The sequence below is a fragment of the Delphinus delphis genome, chromosome 16 (genome assembly GCF_949987515.2).
Source record: "Delphinus delphis chromosome 16, mDelDel1.2, whole genome shotgun sequence".
Taxonomy (NCBI): Eukaryota; Metazoa; Chordata; class Mammalia; order Artiodactyla; family Delphinidae; genus Delphinus; species Delphinus delphis.
Window position 1 is genome coordinate 11,417,231 of NC_082698.1, and position 18,722 is coordinate 11,435,952.

The window sequence follows — 18,722 nt, forward strand, 5'->3', positions numbered from 1 at the left end:
GAGCCCCTAGTGATAGAAATACATAGGCAGTACGTATTCTGTGGGCCAGACACTTGAAGTGAATGAAATATTTGCGTGAAAATGATTTTGCTTTTCTGATATTTTTCTTCTGGCTCACCTTTTCCAAAGACTGGTTCTGATTTGAACTGGTTCAATGGGATTTTTTTTTAAGACTTAATTCTTTTAGAGAAAAAAAAACTTATTTATTTACTTTTGTAGCATACAAAGGTTCTGTTTTCACTGCTCTTTTGGACACTTTCCAGTTTCTCTGTGTCTCTCTATAAACATTCACGTTACAACCAAAGGCAAAAATAAAAAAGAAGGTGGATCTGATAATGACTCTCATGTTTTCCTCCTTTAGCTTGTCCCAATCCTGCAGACTATATTCCTGAGGACAAAGCACTTCCTTCACCTCTCCTAGGTCCACGTCACCTGGAGTGTCCAACAGGAGAAGCTGGGAAATGACAAAGCAGAGAGAACCCTGCTGCCTTAACACTCGAAATCAGCACAATAGAATTTATAATTATATCCGCATGCCAATAAATACTAACCCAGGTGGTTACTACATACTCCGAAGTTGTAACATAATATTCAAGTAACAAATATTTAAATTCTTGAAGAGCGTCTGTAGATTACGCCTCTAATAAATGCTCGGAGTCTGCATTTGCACCAGATGAATCAGAGAATGGAGATGTGTCGGTAAGAAGGAAAAAAGAGAATTAGGAAAGGGGATTATAGTTGGCTCACCTTTCCTTTCTTCTGTGTCAAGCTGATAATAAGAATACTCATATGTTTCTCTGCCGTTTCAAGTTGACAGTCTAACTAATAAGTTTAAGGCAAATGACTCATTGCCCTTTTTATATTTTAAGGCTTAGGTGTGTACAAATTTAAAATTGCTATATCTTTCTGGTGACTTGAACTTTTGCTATTTTTGAAATGTATATCTTCTTTATGCTTCTTGCCTTAAAGTCTGTTTTGATATTGGGATAGACACATTATTTTTCAGTAGGTTAGCATTTGCTTGGTTTCTCTTTTTTTTCTATCCTTTTACTTTGGACCATTCTATATACATACACATATACCTAAGGTATTTGTCTTAAAAGCAGCTTGTAGATGAATTTTATTGTTTTTCCATTATGAAAAGCTTTGTTTTTTAACTGAGTACTAAGTCCATTTGTATGTAATGTAATTGTTGATAAACTTAAGAATCATTCTACCGTCTTACCATTTGTCCCACCTGTTCTACATGCTTTCTTTTCTTGCCTTCTTTTGGATTATTAAGTGTTAAAATTATTATTATTCCATTTCCCCCTTTATTAGGTTTTTACAATCTTTTATTATGCTATTAGTGGTTATATTGTAGGGTCTGATAATACGAGCCCTAGCTTACAAAAGCCTAATGTAAATTAGTATTTTTGCCAGTTCCTGGACAGTGAAAGGACCTTAGAACACCAGCCCTTTCTAGCTCACTATTGTTACTATTATTGTTGTGTGTTTTCATTCTGCGTTAATTTTAAACCTCATATAAAGCCAACTTTATTTAAATTTACCAACACATTTACTCTTTCCACTGACCTTCACTCCTTCCTACAACTCCACACTCCCATCTGGAATCATGTTCCTTTTACCTGAAGAATTCTTAGTATTTCTTTTAGTGCAGATACTGCTGATGACGAATTCTTTGTTTGGCTCAAAATGTCTTTTTTTCCTTAATTTTTGAAGGTATAAAATTCTAGACAGGCACTTTGAAGACAGCATTCCACTGTCTTCCAGCTTCCATTGTTCCTATCAAGGCTGATTGAATGCCCTTGAATTTAATGTGTGGTTTTTCTCTGGCTGCTTTAGGATGTTTTCTTTGTCTTTAGTTTTCATCAGTTTTACTACAAGGTGTCTAAGGGTGGTTTTCTTTGTATTTTTTCCCTTGCAGTTCAAAGTATTTCTTGACATTGTGACTTGTATTTATAGTTGGTTTTCGAAAATTCTTGGCTATTATCTCTTCAAGTACTGCTAGTCTCTTGCTGTCAGAAACAATCTGTCTAGTTTCTCTTGATCTCATTTTTTAAAATGTACGAAGTATCGTTAAATGATCCGTTATATAATATATTAACACACTATGCATTTTAAGAGACTCTAATAATTGGGTAATGTCTTAACGGCTTATCTCAAGATAAATTATGTTCCAATTTGAAGGATCCTGCTTTTCTTTTTTTTTTAAAACAAATCTTTGGTAGGAATTTAAATTCAGTCCAATGTGTGCATAAAACCTACTTCATTGATACCTATTGCATAAGCTATTAATTGGCCATTTAGTACTTTTAAATGAATATGAGCATAAGTCTATAGGTTTTATGCAAACTTATGCATGAATTTAGATTTCTACTAAAGATATGGATTCATGGTATGTTTAATATAATATTTTGCTTTATATTTAAGGTTATTTCTATTTTTTAAAACTACATTAAGAAAAATTCTTTCTTTTCCTAATGGAAATAGAGCACTATACATCTTTGAATATATTTCAGGGAGCAACGTACACCATTATACATCAGTTAAGTAGAAATACAAGTAACAGTACCAGCACACCAGAGCTATTTTTTTCAAAGTACATCATATTGGGCTTCTAATACTCTCAGTGACCAAAGAGCCAATTATTAATTTGTTCATTTTCCAAGCATAGTAACTACTCAGTGTTTCTTGATGGGTCGCTCTGTTGCCTACTAAAGTTTCCTAAGTCTGGGTATATAGAAAACTGACAATGACTCATAAGAACAGCATCTAGGGCCAAGAGGTACACTTATTAGACTCCATTTCAAAAGTATCAAATGGTGGAATCAGAAGCATCTTCAGCTTAACCTATGAATTTAAATTCATCCTAATAATAAAATCCTTAATAATGACCTGCCATAAAATGAAATAATCTATTATACGCCATAAAAATATAAAGTCTTTTCTATTTATAATAGTCCTAGAAAACTATAAAAGTCTAACTTACAGAGTATCCATGGGCAAAATGAGTTTCTATATAAAAGTACATTTTCCAGGGAGTTCCCTGGCAGTCCCGGTTAGGACTCCACGCTTTCACTGCTGAGGGGATGAGTTCAATCCCTGGTTGGGGAACTGAGATCCCACAAGCTGCATGGTGCGGCCAAACAAAAAGTGGGGACTTCCCTGGTGGCACAGTGGTTAAGAATCTGCCTGCCAATGCAGGGGACACGGGTTCGAGCCCTGGTCAGGGAAGATCCCACATGCCGCGGAGCAACTAAGCCTGTGTGCCACAACTACTGAGCCTGCGATCTAGAGCCCGCCAGCCACAACTACTGAAGCCCGCGCGCCTCGAGCCCGTGCTCTGCAACAAGAGAAGCCACCGCAATGAGAAGCCCGCGCACCACAACGAAGAGTAGCCCCCGCTCGCTGCAACTAGAGAAAGCCCGTGCACAGCAATGAAGACCCAACACAGCCAAAAATAAATAAAATAAAATAAAAATTTAAAAAGTCAACATTATAAAAATAAAAAGTACATTTTCCAGATAACTATATCTTTATCTTCCTAAAGTGCTAAGATGTTTTCTTACACATTTATTTAAAATGTTAATATATTACATACTTTCCTACCTATTAAACCCAGGCATACTAAATATAATTGGGATTTTTATTTATGATGAAGGTTTATCATCATGAAGATAAATTACTGCTTTGGGGGGTGACATAAGTATGCTTCAAGGTTGGAGGTGATTGGCCCCTGTGCATGAAGGGACCCAAGCCTACCGGCTGTAAAAAACCTGATAGCCAAGAACCAAGATCTTCTTTCTTAAACACAATTAGACCTGATAATAATTTGATTGTAATCACTTCAAAATGTTCAATAAGAATATAAAGGAGGAAATAAATATAGGAAGCACGTTTATAGCTGGCCCATACAGTCAGTCAGTCAATCTTACCTTAACAAGCCTCTTCTCTTTATGGAGTAAAAAAACTTTTAATATCACTGCCATAGGGATCATTGAGGGAAACAACTAGAGTTTAAGAACAAATTCATTTATAACTAGAAAAAGGAACGATCGTGAAACAGAAGAGGCAAGTTGGCTTGCCTCTAAAGTTTCTCTCTGCCTGAGGATATAAAAATCTGCCAGTTAGAGGTACGCATGCAGCAGCAGAACTAGGCAGCATGCTTATCTGATGACCCTTGAGAGAGCTCAGAACTATGGGGCACCTTCATGTGTCCAGTTCAAGTACTGCTCCTACCGGGGAGGTGGAACCATCTGCACCAAGGAGATTGGAGCTCAGATCAGGGACAAGGGAGGTGATGGAAAATTCTGAAGCATAAAGTAATGGAGCAGGCTGAGGGGAGCAAAGAGAGGAGGGAAGCGTCATTCAGCACCGAGGTACCTGGGAAGAGAGTAAAAGGAAGAGGGAAGCAAAAACCAGAGACAAGAAGATGCCAAAGAAAGGAACCAATTGTACCACTTAGCTGCCTGCTTCCAAGACCCAAAGCTATTAACAGAATAGGTCAGCTAAACTACAATTAAAGAATCTTTTAAGGATTAACCAGGAACCTAGTCACCAATGTAAATCTTACCTCCAAAATAAGGAGTTCTGAGACCCTCGTGAATGAAAAAGCGAATATAAAATGACTGTTTTTAAATTACATTGTAGATTATTTGGTAGAAATGTTATGTTATGAATAATACTGTTTCTTTCTTTTTTTTTTTTTTGGCTGAGTTGGGTCTTCGTTGCTGCCCGCGGGCTTTCTCTAGTTGCGGCGGGGTGCGGGGGGCTACACTTCAATGCGGTGCGTGGACTTCTCATTGTGGTGGCTTCTCTTGTTGCAGAGCACAGGCTCTAGGCGTGTGGGCTTCAGTAGTTGTGGCTCACGGGCTCTAGAGTGCAGGCTCAGTCATGGCACACGGGCTTAGCTGCTCTGCGGCATGTGGGATCTTCCCTGACCAGGGATTGAACCTGTGTCCCCTGCATTGGCAGGTGGATTCTTAACCACTGCGCCACCAGGGAAGTCCCGAATAACACTGTTTCTTTAAAATACTTCCTTCAAATCAACTTTAGTACGTGAAAAAAAGTCATCTTTGTTACCAAAAGGTAGATTACTTAATTTTTAAATTAAGTTAAAATCAGAAGTAATGACAACAGGATACAACAAAAGCTATTCTCTGACTTAAATATTTTCAATGGCTTTATTGAGATATAATTCATATACCTTAAAATTCACTCATTTTAAGTATAACAAGTCAACGATTCTGAAGAATTTAGAGTTGTACAACCATCATCGCAATCCTTACATGTTTTTATTATATGAGTTGTCAGTAGACAATAAAACAATCCACTTCTCTCAAGTGCAACTGTACGCAGACAATTGAACTTGTATTTAAACAGAAGCACTATCTAAAGACCGTGCCTGAGAAGCAGGGCTCCAGCAGAGGCTGAGAGCTCTGCAGGGACCCTGTCAGGCTTCTCTTCCTTTTTCTCCAGTGCCCTTGAGCAGTGGGGTTTTCTAATGGCTTTTTAGGAAACTACTAAGGCAACGCTGGTGACACTCCATTCATTAAACACTAAAGTATAAAAATATTTCATGTCGTTGAGTGTCATAGCAAGGTCTCCACTGACAGCCACGGACCAAACTCAAACTTTTTAAATCATACTCATAATACACTTTAGCATTTTAATGATCGAGATATCCTCACCACTTTAAAAGTGAAGAAACAGCAGATGGTGTGTACTACTTGAATGAATGGGAGCGACTTGAGTGAACTGTGTCTGTAGCTGCTCAATACTAGGAGTAGTAATTCACTTAATTACTACTAACCTAAGAGCCTCTATTGCTGAATTAATCAGGATTCCTGACAATTCTCTCTTCAAACTATTTCTGAATATACTGTAGGAAAAATACTTTTGCATTTTATATTCAGATATTTCTTACCCTAACGAGCTTATCCTCTTCTCAGTCTTCAAAACACGTATCCCCCGGGGATACGTTCCAGGACCCCAAGTGGATGCCTGAACCCACAGGTAGAACCGAGCCCTATATATACATTCTTTCTTGAACACTGGGATCATTACTAAGTAAAATAAGCATCACTTGAACACAGCACTGTGATACCTCAACAGTCGATCTGATAACTGAAACGATTACTAAATGACTAATGGGCTGATAGCATACAGTGTGGATAAGCTGGACAAAGGGACGATTCACATCCCAGGCAGGAGGAAGCAGAACAGTGAGATTTCATCACACCGCTCGGGATGGCGTGCAATTTAAAACTTATGAATTGTTTGGAATTTTCCATTTAATATTTTCGGACCATGGCTGACCGCAGGTAACTGAAACTTTGGAAAGTGAAACCACGGATAAGGGGGGGACTACTGGAGATTTTAATTTAAAGAGTTTGTGTAATCCATTTACAGCCTCCAGCCTCGAGCAATCTCTTCCTGGCTCTGTGATGATACAGCTATCTCCTGGATGGAAGGCATCCCTAAGGAAGTGGTGTTTGGGTTGAGGCCTGAAATATTAGTATGATAATCTGGACAGGGCCAAGGTGAGGGGTGGGGAATGAGAGGAAAGTAGTCGTTGGCAGAGTTAGCAGCTGTGCAAAAAGACTCCCGTGATTGAGAAAACACATTTCAGTCCTCAACTCAGACATCACTTCCTCAGGGATGCCTTCCATCCAGGAGCCCCCGCTACCACCAGTCAGGCCCCTCTGCTATGTGCTTCACAACATCCTACATTTTTCTTCTTCAGAAGCTTATGTTTAATGATAAAATTCTGATGGGGTAATTAATGTCTATCTCTTGGCTTCGATTCTATGCTCCTGGAAGCTTTGAATTTTGTTCATCCTGCAGCCCCCAGCACATAATAGGCACTCCGTCAATATTTATTAAATAACTGTTTGTTGAATATTTTTGAATAGCCACTGCACAGGGGGACACAGCAGTGAGCAAAACACACATAGCCCCTGTCTTGGAGCTTATACCCTGGGGAAGGAAGATGGGTGGAAGAGGACAAACGAAAAAGAAGAAAACAAAAAATTAATGTGTAATTACAACTGTGGTAAGAGTTTGACTATCATCCTTACTCCCCCCTGGACACTACAAGGAATAGAAGACAATGATTTTTCATGAAGCTTTGCTTTTCCTTCATCTATTTAGCACATTACATGTCCCTTCTACTTTCTGTTCCTCATCTTAATAAATCCCAAGTGATCAAACCAAAGTCAGACACCTTCAGGTTGTCAAAAATAGGCTGCATTAGACCCTGGCTGAAAGTCCACCTGCCTGCATATGTCTGGGGAAGACATCTTCCAAACTGAAGAAAGGCTAATGGTTCTAAATTGTTGTTTTCTAGGCACCAGGGTTAAGAGAACAATTTTGGGGACAGAGCTTGCTAAAAGGAAGGGCAATTATCAGCAAAGGATACCACAACCAAATAATACTTTTAAATTCTTCCAACACACATTTTTCTAAAGGGGCAGATGGATTATAAAATATAACCTTCACTAATGCTACTAATATTTCACTTCTAAAAACATTACTTTTTATAATCCCCACCATGTCACCTTTTAGTGACATGTTAGTGTCATTAGTTTCAGTAAACATTAATATTATTGGAAAAAAAAGTCTAAGTTTAAAATTTGTTCAAAATTGTATAGCTAGAACTTAAGTGGTTCTCTAGTGATATACGTGACACCTCTAAGTTACCTTTAAAACTAAGGAAAAACTAGTAATAGCCAGCGTCTATTGAATGCCTACTATTAACAGGAGCTATGCTAAGCACTTCATGTAAGTTTTATTAACTCTTACAATAAACATATCTAGGAGGTGTCATCATCTTTGTCTTATAGTTGGCAACTGAGGCTTGGATGAAGTAACCTGATCCAAGGCAACTGTGTGATTTTACGGTTAGTCCACTGCTGGGGCCAGTGCCTACTCAGTGACATTTGGGGAATGGCCTATTCCACTGTAAAACAAAGGGTCAGAAGCAACGGGGGGAATTCTCTTTGACATGCTTTTGCAGTGAGTTTTCCAGTGAATGTTAGGTTCCTGTTAAGGGCTGAATTATGTTCCCTTAAAATTCATATGTTTGAATCCTAACCCCCAGTGCCTCAGAATGTGACCCTATTCTAAAAAGTGGGATCTTTAAAGGTGTAAGTAAGTTAAATGAGGTCATTAGGGAGGGCTCTAATCCAATACGACTGGTGTCCTTATAAGAGGAAATTTGAAGACAGACACTACACAGAGAGAAGACAATGTGAAGATGATGTGAAGACACAAGGAGAAGACAGCCATCTACAAGCCAACGAAAGAGATCTCAGAAGAAATCAACCCTGATGAAACCTTGATCTTAGACTTCAAGCCTCCAGAACTGCAAGAAAATAAATTTCTATTTAAGCCCCCCCAGTCTGTGGAACTTTGCTGCAGCAGCCCTAGCCAACTACTAACGGTTCCTAAGTCACGACTGCTTACATCCCATGAGCTTGATGACAGTCATGGCTCACCCACGCCGTTTTTAGACTGTCAATGACAACTATTCAAGTAAACTTATGTTCCCATCTCACTAGGCAAGAAAATTCGTGCATTAATATGTAGAGACTAAGTAGGAGGGAAACAGCAGTGAGAAAAAGTTTAAGTACAGACATTTTATTCCCCTCATCTTCTACCCCCAGAAGGTAAGATGCCCCCGTAGGAAAATGCACATGGAGTGATTATCTCCGTTATAACACATACCAGGAACACACTGCCCATCGGCCAAGGTGGTAGTGTGATCAGAGCAAGAGCTTTAATGGGACACAGGGAGGGGAGGAGACGAGGCATGCCCAGGACAGAGGATGAAGAAAGAGAAGGTGACAAGAGTAAGATGGATGCTCAGGGGGTGGGAGCTGGGGGTGGACTGATACACAGGGTGCGGCTGCAGTTCTCTTGTGGGTGAGGGGAAGAACAGCAGGGGGCCCAGAAAAAACTTTCCTTTGCTTCCTCCCCACACCCTTTCTTAACAGCCAAACCTTAGAAGTGATGGGGCAGGAGGAAGAAAAAAGAAAAAAAAAAAAAAAGGGACAGGTTAGGAGAGTGAAAAACTGAGACACCTTCCCTGCCCTTCTTTACTTCTTTTTAGTATTTTTTTCTCTAGTTCACTCTATTCCCCACCTTTCCCTCTTCCAAAATATCCTATATAACAGATATCTACACTGCCTACCAACTTCTTGTTTTTGGTCCAAAGAAAGGCACGTGGTGCAAGGAGAGAAAGTGCATGTAAACGGGCTGACCACAGGAATTGCCCACACCTCCGCTACCTCCTAATGACCATACTTTGACTGCATCAAACTCATCAGCCAGTAACATATTTGTACATTGCTTGTAGGAAATGACTTTGGGTTGTCTGCCAAGGACAAACCCTCCTGCTTTGCTTGCCTGTCCCGCTTAGAGCAGTGGGCATGTTTGAACTTTGTGACCAGGGACGGTCCCTGGCTCAAGGTAAGCCAAAAAGTCTCTTCCGTAGGGGTCTGAACTAGATGGCTAGTCAGTCTCCAGGAGTTGTAGGGAACATCAGATGTTGGTTGGCTTGAGGACTGAGGTTGGTTTGAGTACCACATAAATGCATAAATTCTGTCCCATGTAACACAGAAACAGAGACAGCCAAAAGAAGAGAAGACTGTAGGAGCTGTACGGGGGGAAGTGGTGGTCAGATACCACCTGCCGCAAAAGTAATCTCAGATCCTGAACAAATCCATTTCTTGGTTTTGTTCCCTTGAATTCCTAATAAAAATTTGTTTGCATAAACTGATAGGTTTGTATTTGCAACCAAAGAATTGATGAAATAGTGATAATTTACTAAGCACCTTTAGGTATATTATCTTATTTGAGATTCACAATACCCTAAGGAAAAAAAGTGGGCAGTTAGTTTTACTCTTGCTTTACAGTTTATAAAGTAGAGGCTCTGGGGCATTGTGGCCCCCAATGAACCAGCCTCCTGGGATGGAAACCCTTGTGAAGCCCCTTCCCACGTTAGTTCTACGTTTGGATGTGTGACCTCCTTAGACCAATGGGATATTAGCAAGCTCAGTGACCCAAGCAGAGGCTTGATAAGCCCTTATACATTGGAACTTGTCGTCTTAGCACCCTGAAAGGATGCTAAGGTATCCAGGAGAGACAGGCCCCAAGGAGAGGCCTTGTGAGATGAGACACGTGGACAGAGATGCCACATGAAGGAAAACTGAGATGCCCCCAGGCAAACCCCCAGCTGAATGTTGCCACATGGATGACCCCAGCCAACAGAAGAAAAGGGCAGAAGAGCCGCGTGGCTGACCCATAGAATCGTGAGCTATTATACGTTGTTGTTTTAAGGCGTTAACTTTTGGGACAGCTTTTACACAGCAACAGATGAAACAGATGTTATGTAACTTCTCCTATATCTGAAAGCTAATAAATACAGCCTGAATTCAGGTCTCTTGACTCATGTCAGTGATTTATTCACTGTTTCAAGATATAACTGAAATTGGAGAAAAATAACTCCAAAGTTTCATAAGCTTCACTTAAACAATAGAAAATGAATTTTAGCTCAGAACATTCAACTGTGAAATTATCCTGTCAGCATATAAATGAATTAAAGATATACGTATGTAAATGTGGACAGGTAGGAGAGTGTGACTAAAATACTTAGCATGTTACACAATGTCTAATGCTTTTCTCCTTTGTATTGAAAGAATTTTAAAACTACCAAAGACAGAACGTATAATAATGCTCGCAGTGGTATTATTTCTAATGGCAAAAAAACAAACAACAATGACAAAAATTACCCAATGACAGAAAAAAGGACAAATTATGATATATTCATGCAATAGTGAAAATAAGGAACTAAAGTTTCCTATATCAACGTGGATAAATCACAAAGCATCAAGTTGTGGGAGTGGAGAGAAGTGGAAGAACACAAACAGCTTAATATCATTTATATAAAATTCCCCAAACACAAGGCTCAGCAACATATTGTCGAGGGATATATGTGTAACAACAGCAATAATGAAAATCAAGGGACGAATAAGTACAATATTCAAAATCACAGACTCTCTTGAAGGGAAGAAGGCAGGAGAGGATATACTTGGAGAAAGGCAGTGAGGGCTCCAAAGACATTCGTCATGTTTCATTCCTTAATCTAGATGGTAGATAAATGCAGCTTGTTTTTCAGCAAGCTGCATATCCGTGATAAATACCTTTTTGTGTCTATAAAATAGATGACACATTTCAGAAAATAACCACAAGAATTAGCAAAAGAATATTAGACTGTCTCCGGCAATTTGTGCTTTATATCATCCAGAAATTACCTAGCTTCCAAACGCTCAGTAATTTTATTTTTAAAGCATTTTTAAAAGCACACTACAGAGGCAGCTACACTCCCAATAACACAGCAATAACAGCAAAGCTTCCTATAGCTCTTAACTCACATTAAAATTGCTACCAAAGGAAAAACAGATATTTAAATTTAGTGCTTAAAATATTTCATTCAGTCCTTTTCATGACTTTTTGGGACCTGCCTACGTAACACCTACCTTCTTACAAACAAAATTCCCTCTGAACTCAGCACAGGTGCCTGTTCTTCAAATGGAGGGCTTAGTGAATGATCTAGAGCTTCCATGAATTTGCCCGCCCTGGATACAGCTCCCGGAAAGGACTGCACTGTGTACTAACAGACCCATACTCCTCCCTGGCCAGAGTTGACTATATTAGGAATGGACAGCTAACCCAAAGCCAACCAGTCCCGGTCTGACACCTGCCTACCTCTCCAGCCTTGTTCTTACTGTCCTCTCCCTCAAAATCAGTGTGGTTGGTGTATCTTTCTGTCAGAGCACCTAACACAATTCACAAATAATTATACATTTATTTCAAGGATTACTCACTAATGTCTAACTTCCCTCTTAAACCATAAGCTCCGCTCATGGTGGGAACAGGTCAGTTATTGCTCATTATTGTATTCCACCGACTAGCACAGTTTCTGATACAATTCCTAAAAACAGGCATTTAATAGCTTGTGGGGTTTTTTTTAAGAGGAAGAAAGGATTTTAATATTATGCCCCCCTTTCTCTAAAGCTTTTTGGGCATCCCTTGGAGATACTGTGGATTCAGTTCCAGACCACTGCAATAAAGCAAATAAAATGAGTCACACAACATTTTTGGGTCTCCCAGTGTACAGTTGTTTACACTGAACTGTAGTCTATTAAGTGGACTGGCATTATGTCTAAAAAATGTACATACCTTAATTAAAAATACTTTCTGGGCTTCCCTGGTGGCGCAGTGGTTGAGAGTCCGCCTGCTGATGCTGGGGACACGAGTTCGTGCCCCGGTCCGGGAAGATCCCACATGACGCCGAGTGGCTGGGCCCGTGAGCCATGGCCGCTGAGCCTGCGCGTTCGGAGCCTGTGCTCCGCAATTGGAGAGGCCACAACAGTGAGAGGCCCGCGTACCGCAAAAAAAAAAAAAAACTTTCTTGCTGAATATACAGCGGAGAAGAGACAGTCTCTTCAGCAAGTGGTGTTGGGAAAGCTGAACAGCCCACATAAATCAATGAAGTTAGAACACTCCCTCACACCATGCACAAAAATAAACTCAAAATGGCTTAAAGACTTAAATATAAGACATAACACCATAAAACTCCTACAAGAGAACACAGGCAAAGCATTCTGAAATAAATAGTACCAATGTTTTCTTAGGTCAGTCTCCCAAGGCAATAGAAATAAAAGCAAAAAGAAACAAATGGGACCTAATCCAAACCTATAAGCTTTTGCACAGCAAAGGAAACCATAAACAAACCAACAGACAATCTACAGACTAGGAGAAAATCTTTGCAAACCATGTGACTGACAAGCGCTTAATTTCCAAAATATACAAACAGCTCATACAACTCAATGACAAAAGAACAAACAACCCAATCAAAAAATGGGCAAAAGACCTAAGTAGACATTTCTCCAAAGAAGACAAACAGACGGCCAACAGATACATGAAAAGATGCTCATCATCGCTAATTATTAGAGAAATGAAAATCAAAACTACAATGAGGTACCACCTCACACTGGTCAGAATGGCCATCATTAAAAAGTCTACAAATAGCAAACGTTGGAGAGGGTGTGGAAAAAAGGGAACCGTCCTATGCTGTTGGTGGGAATGTAAATTGGTGCAGTCACTATGGAAAACAGTATGGAGGTTCCCTAAAAAACTAGAGTTGCCACATGATCCAGAAATCCCACTCCTGGGCATATATTTGGAGAAAACTATAATTCAAAAAGATACATGCACCCCAATGTTCATAGCAGCACTATTTACAATAACCAAGACATGGAAACAACCTAAATGTCCATGAACAGATGAATGGATAATGAAGATGTGATATGTATATACATATATGATTATATATTTTTTAAAAAAAAAAAATCAATACAATGGAATATTACTCATCCGTAAAAAAAGAATGAAATAATGCCATTTGCAGCAACATGGACGGACCTAGAGATTATCATACTAAGTGAAGTAAGTCAGAAAGAGAAAGACAAATACCATATGATATCACTTATATGTGGAATCTAAAATATGACACAAGGGAATTCCCTGGTGGTCCCGTGGTTAGGACTCGGCGCTTTCACTGCCAGGGCCCAGGTTCAATTCCTGGTCAGAGAACTAAGATCCTGCAAGTTGCGTGGCGTGGCCGGAAAAAAAAAAAAAACTTATTTATGAAACAGAGAAAGACTCACAGACATAGAAAACAAACTTATGGTTACCAAAGGGAAAGGGGGAGGGGAGGGATAAATTAGGAGTTTGGGATTAGCAGATACAAACTACTATATATAAAATAGATAATCAACAAGGTCCTACTGTATAGCACAGAGAATTATATTCAATATCCTGTAATAAACCACAATGGAAAAGAATATGAAAAAGAATAAATACATACATGTATAACTGAATCACTTTGCTGTACACCAGAAAGTAACACAACACTGTAAATCAACTATATTTCAATTAAAAAAAAAACTTTATTGGGACTTCCCTGGCAGTCCAGTGGTTAAGACTCTATGCTTCCACTGCAGGGGGCGCAGGTTTGATCCCTGGTGGGGGAACTAAGGTACCACATGCCGCATGGCACAGCCAAAACAAACAAACAAGCAAAAAACAATAAAATACTTTCTTGCTAAAAACTGTTAACCATCATCTGAGCCTTCAGTGAGTTGTAGTAGTAACAAAGATCACTTATTACAGATCACCATAACAAATATAAAGTTTGAAATATTGCAAGAATTACCTAAATGTGACACAGAGACATGAAGTGAGCAAATGCTGCTGGAAAAACGGCACCAATATATTTGTTTGATGCCAGGTTGCCATAAATCTTCAATTTGTAAAAAAACGCAATATCTGCAAAGGACAATAAAATGAGGTATGCTTGTATTTTTGTTTCACTTATATGGAAATATACCCACTTTGGGCAGACCCAAAATTAAGGTAAAGGAATCAAAGCCATTACAGAATCTACATTTATCCTCAAAGAAGAAAATGTCATAGAATGCCACATTAAATTTGACAAGTTTAAGGAGTTTACAGAAACATACCTGAGTGAAGCTGAATTTTGCCAATAACACCTTCTACCAACCCCAGACAAATGGGATTCCAGGCAAGAAGTAGATCAGTAGCTAAAATAAAATAAGAAGCAATCATGAAAACATATTCATCAGAAAACATATTAAAACAGTATCTTTATAGAGAACAAACTAGTGGTTACCAGTGAGGAGAGGGAAGGGAGAAGGGGCAATATAAGGGTGAGGGAGTGGGAGGTACAAACTGTTGGGTGTAAGATAGACTCAAGGATGTATTTTACAACACGGTGAATATAGCCAATATTTTCTAATAACTGTAAATGGAAAGTAACTTTTTAAATTGTATAAAAATTTTTAAAAAGAAATGTCACAGGAATGTCACAAGACGATTAAAAAAAAGGTATCTTTAGCAGTATATTAAAAAATGATCAGCTTTCCAAAAGAGCAGTTTTCAACACCCAGAACTGAATACATTACTATCGAGCACTTTGTGGACAGGTATTAATTCCGACCTGAATAAGCCTTCTAATATACGGACAGTTATGGGGAGATAACTGAAATTCTAAAACTCTACTCAGATGGGAGGCAGTACTCTGGCGCCCTGCAGTGGAGGAAGGAGGCTGGTACATCACAAGAGGGCAAACAAGAGGAGTTATCCAAGGTGCTGTCGCCATGGCCAGTCCCAGATCCAAAGACAAGGCCTGAGAAACCACCACAGAGATGTGCACTTACCTTTTCCCAAAGAAGCTAACACCAAGCAAAGAAACCCAGAAAGCAAGTGCTCTTTTATGTGACTTCTATGGAAAAAACAATAGGAATTGCTTCCATTTATACTGAGTGCCTAATATGTGCCAGGCATCCAATCAGGGTTCCTCATCTGAACCACAGAACAAGACAATGATTTGGATGACTGTTTTCTCAATTCTCCCAAGGACGGTACATAGTTTGTACCATTCTAGACACACAGAAGAGAAGCTAATTCATTACATGCAAAGGATGCCTGAAGACATTAGGGCATAATTCTGTTGTGGAACCCAGGCTACAAAAGGCTGTTATATCCATGGAGATAAAGGTAACATTAGTGGTGGTTCAATAGCAGGAAAAAATTAGCAAGAATGAAAACAGCATTTCTCTTAGCAGAAAATTTAAATTACATTTTAGTTATTACCATTTAAATTCTATTTTAATGAAATGTATAATCAATCTGTAACACATGTGGGTAATTACAGAAGAGTTTTTGACTATTGTATCTTGAACATCTCTGTTGTTAATGATACAGTCAATGGGAGGCAAAAAGAAGTTACCTTCTGTTTTTATTTCAAGAATTAAAGTAAAATAGGGAATTAATTTTTTTAAAGGCTGTTATACACATTATCATTTCTAACCCTAACAATTCTATGAGTTAGGTATTAGGAGTCCCAATTCACAGATGAGGAAATGAAGCCTTAGAAAAGTAAAGTGGCCATGTCATACAACGGATCAAGGGCAGAGCTGCAATTCAAAGCCAGGTCTGCATGACTCATGGCCTGTGCTCTTAACCATCCAACTACAGTGCCTCCCTCAGAATTTATATATGGAACTAATCAGTAAGACAATATTTACATTTTAAATAACATGCATTCTTATTATAAATACTGTATAAAATTGGGAAAAAAATTTTATCACTTCCATCCCGCCACCCAGAGATAACATTATTTTGCTACATTTCACATATGTCTGTGTGCATATCCAACTGCAATATTGCAAACACAAGACTATATGTTAATTTTTCTTATACCATTTCGTATTTTCTCACATCTTTAAAATATTCTCCAAAATTATAACTTCATGGCTAATTTTCCACTTAAGGAAGCACTTCCTCACTCTTGGACATTTAAGTGATTTCCAATTTTTCTCTATTATAAACAATACTGTGATCAATGATGAACATTATGCAAATACTTTATTTCCCTAATTAATAGCTTTAGAACAGTTCCTAGGAATGAAATTAATAGGTGAAAACATTAAAAAAAAATGAAAGCTTTCAAATATTACCAAAGTGCTTTCTGCAAAGGTTATGCACCAAGTTAGATTTCTGCCAGAAGCATATGAAAATGCTTCTTATGCTTTGCCATCATTTAGAATTTCTTTTTAAATTTTGCTAATTTGATGGCATCCATTGCCTAAATGATGTTTATTTTCTTTTCATTGCTGGTAAGATTAAACATTTAATTATAAAACTGACTGCTTATGTTTCTTCTTCTATGATTTTCTTATTCATATCCTCTAACAATTTTTCTTTATGTTCCTTATTGATTTACGAATTCTTTTTATATTAAGAACATCAACTCTTTGACGTGTTTGTAAATATTTTCAGTTTTAAATTTTTATACAAATCTGTTTTTCATTATTTTTTCGCTTATCATATTATCTAAGTTGTTCCTTACCCATTATCAATTATGTATTTATTAATTTTACCTCTTTGTTAATTTATAAAAATCTAACTCTAACTCTGGAATTCATGTTGGTGTACAAACTAAAAGTACCCTGATTTCTTTTCAAATAACCAGAATCCCTGTCAGGCAGGCCAAATCTCAACATCTGCCAACACAGGTGCCCCTGCTAAGGAAACAGCTCCAGCTACTCATAACCCTACCCTGACTTCAGATGAACAACCACAGTTTTAAGACTCTATCCCTTGGGTTTCAGATGAGCTCTAGGAATATGGAGGAGGATGAAAAAGTTAGAGCTAAAACAGTCATGGACAGTTACATAGAGGAAGTGGAACTTCAAGCATAAGGAAATCAGAAAGAAAAATAATGCAGCGGAAAGAAAGTACAAGGTTTGTTTTGGAAACTGTCCCTTCACTGGGGAAACACTTATCAAGTACCTTCCAAGAACCAGGCACTGTTATCAGGCTAAGATATAAAAATAAAGGAGCAAACAGTATAGATCAGAAGACCAATGAGTATCGTTAGTATGGTGGAGATCTTTATTGATAAGACTGGAAAAAGTAAACTGAGGCCAATAAGGAGAGACCTGAATAAAAGACTAATGAGCCTTACTTCCTGGAGGCCTTGGCAGGCAGACAATGACAAAAGTAAAACAAGACTGCAGCCAGGGATTAGGTGACAGCACTGAACGGGGGTGGAGACTGCGAGCAGGAAAAGGAGCTAGAAGGTTATTTATCACAAGAGCCTTGGCTTGAAAGGATATGGTAGCCTGGGGAGCAGGGTGGGCAGTAGGTGAAGAATGTACAAAAGGAGATTAACATGAAACACCCCAAAGGAAGCTACACAAAGGACAGGAAGAGGGTGAATTTTGAAATGACAGTGAAACGTCTATCTTCTCTTGAGAGGGATAAGATGAGGACATAGTTGAGTAAGAAGGAGGAAGGAAGAAAAAGCAGGCTATACAGCAGCAGGAGAAAAGGTGGGCGAGAACCTCCTAACTCAGTAATACCCTTTTGCACCTTTGGCATTTTGAACCATGTGACTATAGCAGCCATTCAAGAAAATTAAAATTTCACTTAAAAAAAAAACTATAAAGATGACTAAGTTTTGCGGTCTAACGACTAAAAATAATAGTCACTGGGACCTCCCTGGTGGTCCAGTGGTTGAGACTCTGCGCTCCCAATGCAGGGGGGCCGGGTTCGACCCCTGGTCAGGGAACTAGATCCCGCGTGCCGCAACTAAAAAAAAAAAGATCCCGTGTGCCGCAACTAAGACCCGGCACACATAAAGAAAGAAATAAATAAAAATAAAAATAATAGCCACTAATAATCTTTGAGGTTATTTGAGAGAGAACTAGTTAGGCCATTAAGACTGAGTTCATGATAGGGTGGTCAAGGAGAAATGTCTAGGCATAAAAACCAGGAGCTATTTAACGAGGAAAAGAAAACAAAATGAAATCAAAAGTACAGGTGTAAAAGTTAACCTAGGAAATGAAAGATATTACTTTCTTCTAAGTCTAGAAGAAAAGATGAAAAGGCTAAATATAGAAATGGAGATGAGAAGCAGATGGATGTATCGTATGGCCTTGACTCAGTAAAAATAGGAGTCAAAGTCATCTTTGCTTTAGCGGGGGAAGGACAAGAGGCAGAACAAGAGGAGTACCAGACGCTTGGTGTGGGGAGGGGAATCCAGAAAGCCAGTTTGCAAATGTTCT

General features: G+C 38.7%; 1 protein-coding gene across 6 annotated transcripts in view; it reads right to left on the minus strand.

Moving 5' to 3' along the window:
- Nucleotides 1-18,722, minus strand: part of INPP5F (inositol polyphosphate-5-phosphatase F) — a 98,722-nt gene that overhangs the window by 58,039 nt on the left and 21,961 nt on the right. For all 6 annotated transcript variants that reach the window (XR_009522389.1, XM_060033955.1, XM_060033952.1 and 3 more), the window contains exon 2: nucleotides 14,592-14,672. Coding sequence is in view for 2 of the 6 variants with exons in the window: in XM_060033952.1 (XP_059889935.1) it covers nucleotides 14,592-14,672 (81 nt within the window). In the remaining 4 variants the exon portion in view is untranslated. The remainder of the gene's footprint in view (nucleotides 1-14,591; nucleotides 14,673-18,722) is intronic.